This window comes from Gossypium raimondii, chromosome 3 (genome assembly GCF_025698545.1).
Source record: "Gossypium raimondii isolate GPD5lz chromosome 3, ASM2569854v1, whole genome shotgun sequence".
NCBI lineage: Eukaryota > Viridiplantae > Streptophyta > Magnoliopsida > Malvales > Malvaceae > Gossypium > Gossypium raimondii.
In genome coordinates, this window is record NC_068567.1 from 51,964,358 (window position 1) to 51,974,301 (window position 9,944).

At 35.2% G+C, this 9,944-nt stretch overlaps 1 protein-coding gene across 2 annotated transcripts; it reads right to left on the reverse strand.

Moving 5' to 3' along the window:
• Nucleotides 1-425: 425 nt before the first annotated feature.
• Nucleotides 426-8,614, reverse strand: LOC105794637 (homeobox protein knotted-1-like 6). Of its 2 annotated transcripts, XM_052628494.1 has the most exons (6): nucleotides 8,596-8,614; nucleotides 7,850-8,181; nucleotides 7,152-7,271; nucleotides 6,911-7,046; nucleotides 928-1,166; nucleotides 426-823 (listed from the first exon to the last, which is right to left on the reverse strand). In XM_052628494.1, exons 2-6 carry the CDS (start codon nucleotides 8,138-8,140, stop codon nucleotides 665-667), a joined length of 945 nt encoding a protein of 314 aa, XP_052484454.1. In that variant the 5' UTR covers nucleotides 8,141-8,181; nucleotides 8,596-8,614; the 3' UTR covers nucleotides 426-664. The 2 variants fall into 2 exon arrangements, with proteins under 2 accessions (XP_052484454.1, XP_012479359.1); XM_012623905.2 differs by lacking the exon at nucleotides 8,596-8,614 and having other exon boundaries at nucleotides 7,850-8,534.
• Nucleotides 8,615-9,944: the final 1,330 nt, after the last annotated feature.

Sequence of the window (9,944 nt, forward strand, 5' to 3'; positions counted from 1 at the left end):
TTTTTAATGTTTATTAAAAAAACAGACCAAGCCGGGCCGAGCTTGGGCTTAAGAATTTTTTCCTAGGCTGAGCCTAGGCAAAATTTCAAGTCCATATTTTGGGCCAAGCTAGGCCTAGGACACGGGCTAAAATTTTTTCTGGATCCAACCCGACCCATGATCACCTCTAATCTGAACTAACCTAACAAATAATTATTTTACTGAATTAGAAGAGCAAGATAAAGCTCGAAATAACAAACACGACTAACACAATTAGAACCCAAGCCACACCTGAGACCATGATTCTAACAAATAATTATTCTAGAATTCCGGTGAAGACAAATACAAATCATAAACGAAGAGATATCCAATAAAATCTTGATTCAAATTTTTAGTTTTTTGGTATGTTTTCTAGAGTAATTTATCTCCTACGCTTCAAACAGTGCTTGAGTAAATGTCAAACTTACACTGATTAATGAAAAGAAAAAGCATGAACATAACCCAAATATTCCAAGTCGACAGGAGGGAGAGATTCAAATCTGAGTTTAAGTCCCATAATACATTTTGCATTCAGAATATACATCATGGGCATAGAAGTCATATGCAAAACAAGACCATATAATTAATTAATGATGTGGGATATACATTTATGAGAAAGCAAGCCAGTCGGTAGTTGCCCCCCACCTCAGTCCTCTGAAAAGAATTGTCCCGACAGATTATCCATAACCGCGAATTGCATGCTCTCCGATGGTTTCCAGTGCCGCTTTCTTTGATTTATAAACCAGTTATTGATTTGTTTCTGGTCTAGCCCCGTTGATTCCGCCAATGCTAGCTTATCTGCCTCCTGTTCCATTTCACCCACCAATACATATGAAACCAACTCAAAAGTCAAAACCCTAAGCTAGTGACAGAAATGATTAAGGGAAAAAAAAAGTGGGAAGAAATTACCGTAGGGTATGGCCATTTGTAGTGAACATTCCACCACTCGAGCAATGTTTGTCGTGCTTCTCTTGGTAGTTTCCCTTTCTTCTTCTTCTTAGAGAATTCCAACTTCAAGCTGCTAATATGACTCCCAAATCTTCGAAGCAGCCTGTCCTTTAGACCTCTATCTTCACTTTTCCCCTGCCCTTCTTGTCCTTCTACTTCCCCACCACTAATATCTTCATCTGATGATACTCCCCCTTCATCTGCCCACCAAAATATCACACAACTTCATTTGGCTTACATTCCCACAATCTCATTAACAAATTTATTTATTTTTATTAATACTATAAAATGCATTTCAGCACCATCCAACGTACAAACATTGAAAAATTTAGATATAGATTTAAAGATTGGTTGAAATTGAATGTGAGCCAAGTAAGCAGCCTTAATTTTACACGGCCTACTTAACCGTTCACACATCTTTATCCCTAGGTTCCAATATAAAAAGACATAAAATAAAATTAATAAACAATAATAAAGCTTTTTTTACAAATATGCAATAAAAATATGAGAGGATTATGGAGTGAAAGAGCATGGAGAGCTGACTGTGCACTGCAAAACTTTCAGACGATGGACAGTGAGCAGCAACATGGAGACCCTAAAGGCAAAGACGTGACGATTTGGGCAAAGAAAAGAAAAAAAAAGATCACTGTCTGGTTATGTCCATTGTCAGTCACACTCCGAGTCCGAGTGGACATGACAGTACGGCATCATATCACATAATGCATTTGCCAGAAAAGTCAAGGAGAGAGGAGAAAACTCTGCTTTTTTTTCCCAAGAGGCTAAAAACCCCCCGAAAGTAACGGTCTCCAATTATTATTATCAATTATTATTTGGTGAAACATAATACCCAGCTGATATCTCACAGAACAACCCATTACTCTGACTTGGAACTCTGGTAGTGGTATGGACCTGGAGGGATACCTCATAAACCCATGTCAACCACCATTGTAGATGAGTCTTTTTTTTTTTTTCCTTTTATCTAAATGATAAAAGGACACATTTTTTTTACTCCCTTTGACATATTTTCATTCAATAAAAATGGAAATGATGGAAATAAATTATTGGGTAAATAGAAAGAAAAAGACTACAAGTTGAGGAAGCAGAAACATGGAAGCGGTGTCGGTAAAGGGCAAGAAAAAGCCTAGCCTGAATAATGTGTAGAGGTAAAAAAAGGGCCGCAAGGGGTGGACCCAGTTACTGAGATATCATGCAGACACGTGTGGTGCAGGTTAATGAATGCAGAGAGAGAGACCCACCAAGGGAACAACAATGTCCAATGGATATGACAAGCACCAAACTAGCGCCTGCCTGAAGATGAGTGCATTCATTCAAGAGTTGAATGAACCATCTGAATTTTCTTTTCCTTTCCATGAAAAAGCTGATGGGGTTGACAGCGAAATCTACGGGAGTCCAATCGAATCCGGGACCTTTTTGCCCCATAACAAATATGTTTTTTCTTTTTTCAAGTAAATACGCTTTGGATTGGACCCCTATATTAGTTGCAGTTGAACTAAATGTCTAAATGCTTGCTTTGGGAGGGTCAATGCTAACACAATTATGTACTTGCGGATTCCCCCCTACCAAGCTCTCTTTTGAGGATCTAATGGCCATTCATTGGCCATTCAACACTTCAAGCACAGACAATAATATTTTTTGAAACTATCATCCATGTGCTTCTTAATATCAATTTACTATTCCTAGAAAAATTAAATACATCTCTATCACCATGGAACTAGCTTTCATACGGCGTCTGCTTCATCATTTTCTTTGATGAATCGACTCAAGAGCCACTTGATTTAATCAAGGCAAATAAGAACAAAAAGATCAAGTCATGAAAACTTCAGTACCATGAGAGGGATATAATAACTCAATTGTCACCAATACTATAGAAAAACTACTAAAATTGAGAATTCAAGAGAACCTAAAGGCATAATAACCTCAATCTTATTTGACGGATTAAGAACAATTTGGAAAATGTGTTGATAAAATTTTTACATGCACGCTTGATACTAGGAACAGTATTTTCAAAACCAAGTCTGAAGGGATTATAATAAAAAAAAAAACTCACAAGTATATTCACAGAAAGTAAATATATATATAAATGGACATTAAGCAGTTCCTTTGAAACCAGTACTTGGTACTTTCATGATCCAAGAACCGAATCGGAAGATTTAATAACTAATTCCAATCCAAATCAAATATGAAAATGTGATCAAATCTGAACAATAGATTTTCTATTTTCTAGGTTGGTTTTTTCTCTCTCTAACCCTAGGTTATCATACCTAACATTGGCAGCTGCTCTAAAATAGCATGTATACATACAAATGTATGTATATATGTACTGCTCTCATCATGTCGAAGTTATACAGCAGAATCCTTAAATGATATGTAAAATTAGTATCACCAGCACTTCACAAGTGGTAAATCAAGAAAATATTCCACAAGAAAGAGGAAACACAAAAGGTAAATCTACCATATTATAGATTATTGCAAGAATGCACATATGCGAGAGAGTGCGTGTCCATTTGGAAGATTATTCTGTTAATTTAGACCAAACCAATCACTGCTCCTCGGTGGAAGATAATTCTCTAGACAAGGGCAAAATGATTTGAACAAAGATAGCAAACCTACAGCATAAAAGCAGCCATGGTAGGTATACATTTTAATACGATACAAACATGTGATTATACAAATAAAGTGCCCAAATCAATCCCTACCGAAGATGACACTACAAGGTTACATGTGTCTTAGTTTTATATATATATATGTGTGTGTGTATATATACATTCTTTTCTCTCCCAAATCTTAGTTTGAGCATAAAGCAGCAAGCACAACCCACCAAAGCCTTAAGAAAAAATAAAATCAGATGAAAGTGATTAAATAGAATGATGATAACATCATCAAAAAGGTAAATTGTACTTGAAGCAAAAACAATTATAGTTGCCAACTATCCACAACCAGAGATATTGCACTGATTTACAACCACCTTTTCAACTTCCATTCTTTATGCAAATATACTATAAAATAGTACACAATGCTATCACTCTCTCAAAGCATATATATATATAATATTTAAGGCTGCTATACACACGCCGATAGCACAAGACTTGCCCCGTCCCCCCGTGCAAATAGAAACATAAACAGCTTTTTTTGTGATAGATTCTTAAGATTTCTAACCCCCAACTCAATAAAGAAAGAATTTATTAAAGCAAAAGCAGCATCTACAACCGAGATTTTGTTCAAGCCTATCCGATTTCCAGCCATAATGACAAAAAAGCAACCATAATTTACACTAAAATAATAGATATCGAAGAAACAAAAGATGGTTGCAAGTCATTAAACCTTAATACATGTCCTTTTAGGAAAGCCACCATGATCTATGTTCACATGATCTCTGATATCTCTTAAGCAAATCAATGGTTGACAATGACAATTGCAAAAATAAAGAAAAATGAACTATATTAACTTAATACTTTACATTTTTCAAACTCAGCTATCCGAAACAACATTCGAGAAGATATAGATGTTAATATATATATTATTTTACTTCAGCAACATATCAGCCAGTCTGCTGGTAGACAATTCCCAAAATTCTACATTTTCCACTATCCATATGCATAACAACTTATGCTCTATTGGAACTTGATACTCATTCAAAAAACCAGACTGGACATCATTACAAGACCATCATCATTCCACTAAAATAAGGCAAACCATCTTACTTTAAAGCAGTGGATTGAAAGCATGTGATATAATAAACGGAATATGAATAATAAGCTTTCTTTAATGCTATTACACATCCACTTGTGTTCAGACCACTGGTGCTAATCAAAGTATGTGATAAGCTGAAGCATATACTGTTAGATTACTAAGACACTATATCAAAAACCAATACACCCAAATCGGAAAAAAACATTCACTAAAAGAAAACACTCTTAAGAAATATTAGACAATGAGCACAGCAATAACATACACATGAAGATGCTTATTGCACTGTATGAAATTTATCTCACTCTTTCCTGCTTTTAATCAGTATATGATCTCTTCTTTATCTTTATTAAATTAGGATATTAATGTCATTTTAACCAAAAATAACAAGTTAATTTACTTACCAAAACTCAACAATCATATGATCGATCCTAACAAAAATCATGACTAATACATAACTGGGGCATGCATATGTTTCACTAATCCAACACATCGATACACAGGTATAACATTTGAATCCTACAAGTAATATGTAAAAATTTGTCAAAAACATGAAATACTTAGATTAACACTCTAATCAATCCATGCAACAATGCCCCTCACTTCCACAACTAATTTCATATTAAACAAATTAACAAGTGACTTGGAAATTCCAATAGTTAACATCCCCTAGCATAAAGAAATATATAATAAGAATCTAATAGTTTTATATTCCTCGCATGATCAGTTTGATTGACTTGCATGTAACCTTATAAAATTTAAAATAAAAAAGATTGGAACTCATGTGTTGAAAACAGATGAAGTACTGCATGCACCAGGACCACGGTACGGTTTACGATTTTAAAACACAACATAATACATAAACTAAGTGATTCTCACTACCAGTTCCAGTACTTAGGCAGATATGTTTTTTTTGACCAATTAACTTGGGGAAATAAGTGTAGAACCACATTTTGGTTAACTAGACTGCTTTCATCAAATTTCAAGAGGGTTTGCTGATTGGCAGTGAATCTTGGGGACTTGAGTTTCTGCCAAACCAGACATGCATTTTCAGAAAGAAAATATAATTAAATTAGCTCATAGGACCGAAACCTCATATACCATATCAGACCATAGCAAATTACTTTGAGGACCAAAACAACAAGGTTAATGAGGACAATATAGTTCCATAACTGGAGAGGAAAAAAAAACAACCATTTAGTCCAAACGTTCAATCAACTCAAACAATTTGGCCTTGGGCTTTTGTACTCTATTCGTAGGTTTTTTGCATCTTCTAAGGCATTGCAAAAATAATAATAAAAAGAACAGTTGATGAGACATCATTATGTTCGGACCATCAAGCAAAGCAACTATTACGCATGGCATCGCTGAACCCTGAAACGTCATTTCAGAATCTCAAAACACAAAAGGCGTCTATTATATTTCAGGCTTGCATTTTTTATGTAACACAGAAAAACGAAGAAACAAGAAAAGAAATGACAAACAAAGAAGATCAGCAGGCAAATGCAGGTCCTGGGTTAACACTAATCGAATGGTTAAATGAGGGTTCATCCGTATTATCATTCGTTTTGGACAATACATAACACAAAAAAGAAGAAATAATAAAGTCATTGCCACCACAACTATGTTGGAAAAGATTTTTTTTTTTCTTTTACCAGATTAGAAACACACAAAGAGATAGTTAAGAAAGCAATAGTGGTGGGTTAAACAAGGACACGGGTCCATTTCATCTCTAGGGTTTTCAGTTGTTTGTTAGTGGTTAGTATTATTATTGACATACTCGAAACTTTGGATTATTCTTTGAGTACTGTTGGTGGCCTCCATTAGTGGGTTCTTTTGCAGAAAAGGATAGATGAGATCTATGATTTATGACTAGGAAAGGAATGGTTGTCGCTCTCTTGTGGGGTTCCAATGACCCATATTATCATATGCACCGGAAACCTACAATACTCCAAGTTTTGCCTGCTAGTAGCAGGGATGATTCACTGGAAACTTGTAGATGGGTTTTTATTAGCTCATTTAGCTGTTTGGGGTAAAAATTTCTTCGGTAAGTGGAGCAGATATTACGGGTAAGGAAAGGCAGACACAGATTTTGGAAGAGCACAAAACCCAAGAATCCAGCAAAATTAAACAAAGAACAAAAATTCATTTCAAAAGAAAGAGCATTACCGGGTCTGGGATATTGTAATACTCAGACTTCGGAAGAGAGAGAGAGAGAGAGACAGAAGTGACTGACCAGAAGGACCTCTAATGGAGGCACCGGTGCAGAGATTCCGAAGCTGCATTTCAATCTTGTTTAGAAAGGTGGTCGCTTCATCGAAAGGCCTTGAAAGATCAGATTTGAATTTCACTAACATATCACAGTAAGTTTCCTGAAGAAACACACACACACACAAAGTAAAGATAGCCATCAAATCACATATGTAATGAAAATAGAACGGCAAAGCAAACTTAAAAAGCAAAGAGAAAGACAAGACCATGAACTCGTCGAGCTCGGGATCGGCTCCCAAGCAAGTTGGCACGATATCCCGCCTGTTAACATCGTTCTCTCTCAGAATTTCATCTAATAAACTCGCTATCTCCGGTGGTGCCCCAACCTAGAGTAGGAAAAAAAAGAAGACTAAAACCTTAGTACAAAACACCAAAAAGTGAACTTATTTGCCAAGAAAATTCCAACAAACACTTGATGTATATTTCATGAATTCCATCAGATATTTCCCATAAAATCATGGGAATTGATGGGGCAAGAAAGTTGGTTTAAGAAAGAGTAAGAAAAAGGGTTTGATCTCGGCAAACCAAAGATACGCAGTATAGTAAATAAAAAAGCTTCAAGTTCCCAAACCAGTTCTAGCTGGAGCTAGAACCTTTTGCGTCAACCTTGGAGAATACCAAAGTAAACCCTCATTTAAGGCGGAAATTTGAAACACAACTAACTAACAAAAGCAACTGTAGCCAAAGCTTTCTTTAAAAAAAAAAAAAAACCATATATTGAAGTGTTACTAGTCCTGCACATATCATCCACACAGTTATATAACATCATATTTAATGAAGTTAGAGAGAAAAAGTGGGGGAAAAAAATCTTTAAACTAGAGTAAAAACACATCTTTTCAATGGTCTGTTTGCACCATAAATAGAAAAGAGAAAGAGGGCTTTAATTGGTGTTATATATTTTGACCTTCTGGCAATCAATATAAGCTTGAAGCAAACGAGGATAAGAAGGGTGGGAAGCGATTTTGGCTTTGATGACGCATGACATGTCCTCTTCTCGTCGAATTTCAGGGGCGATGGAAGCAGCTTCGGATATGGCAGAGGCAGCAGAGATTAACTCGTCCGGTCCAAACATAGGAACCCGGCCAGATGAGCAAAGCCAAGCATGGTAATCTGAAGGAAGGATCAGGTTTTCCGGTGACATCAAAGCCTTATCAGCGTACTCCCCCGTCGCGTTGAAACCATACATTTCATCCATCACAAACTGAGAGAGGGAGAGTGCCTTTCAACTTTCAAGGCCTAACCGAGGAAAAAAAATTTGAAGGTGTGAGCAAAATAGAAGCTTCAGAATATAATGATCAGTGGGATAAGAAAAGTTAACAGGGTTGGTATCAGAAAGAAGAAAATAGAATATGAATTTTTGGGGGTTTTGTTTTTGTGGGTAAAGAATATTAAATAACAAATAATAACTAGGACGTATTTTGTTTTAAAATTGAAAGATTGGATTTGCTGGAATTAGAAAGGCAGTTATAGTGGTGATGGAGAGTGTATATTTGTGAAGCAAAAGGACAGCTGCTGCACTCTGAAGCGAAGCTAAGCTTGGAGAGGAGCTTCTCTATTTTGAAGTGTAAATGTAAATAAAAAATAAAGAGCAAAAGAAGGGAGTGTGTCTCCCCATTGAAAACAAAGGAGGCTATCGTTGTGTGTTTTTACCTCGAAGAAATAACGGTGTAGTGTGAATTATGATTTGGTAACTACGATAAAGTTCACCATTGAAATTCAACAAAAAGCTGTTCATTTTGCCCCCAACAAAGTAGGATACTGAAATTTCTAATATTACCACTACAAAGTATGCATCACTTTATAGGATACGAAATGTAATCCGAAACAAATGAAATTCACAGTTGCTACCACTCTATTTCATCAATAATTCCCTCTTTTTTCATTTTAGGCCTTCAATTGGGATTACAACTGCCCAACCACAAACAAGCAAGGGCAAGTCAACAGCCAAAGCAAATGTACGGAACCGGGTCTTAAGGGCCAAAAACAACTACTTTTTCCTCTCTAATATTTATATCTACCTACACCTACCTATATACTGCAATACTTAGTTTCAAATTTAATTAAGCGATTTTATTATTTCTCGCAATAATATTTATTTAGTATATTTAAAGAAAAATGCATAGACTTTAATTTTAGGAATAATTCAAATCTAATTGTTAACATTATTAATCTCTGTTGTTAAATTTATTGGTATAATATTCTAAAATAAATCAATAAATAAAAAACTCACGTAACATTGTAATGAATCTAAATTTAATAAAATAAAAACGTAAATTTAAATTTTCAAGAGAGTAGGGAAACTTACTTTTAATCCACCCGAGAAGACAAATCTGTGATCACTGTTTACCGTTAAATTTGATAGAATCTGTCATTACAGTTGGAATGTGAGTATAAATGGCTGAACCTCAAAGACATCATACATACTAAACACTCGATGGAAAGCCTGAAACACGGAGTTTCATTTATATGTACTGTTAAAGTTAATTTGGGGATGGGGGGAGCTTAAAACCCTGAAAACAGGAGTGGCGAACATCAATTTTTCATGGAAAAGGACAATAGAGAAGGAATGGGTAGAAAACAACAACTCCAGTTACACAAGCATGGTCACACAGGCATATAGCAATACGAAATTTTTCAGAAAAATTAAACACAGATATGACGAGACACAATAATGATAAATATATATTGTATTAGGCATTTTCATTGTGATAAATTTATTGAAATGGTAATTATATAAATTAGTTAGGACATAATAGACTTGTTTTTTCTGCATATTTAAGTAAATTTCTCCAAACATTGTTCGATCAAAACTAAATTACCCATAGATGGTATAAAAGAAAAAAGAGAACAGAGGCTTCATGGGTAGCCATATCAAATGGTATGAAGCGTGTCGATGTTAACGTAAATGGCGAGTGCAAAGGCAATAACATCAGTGATTCTGTATGTTGTAGAGTTTAAAAAGAAAAAAGAAATTTACGTAACATAATAGGCATTGTACT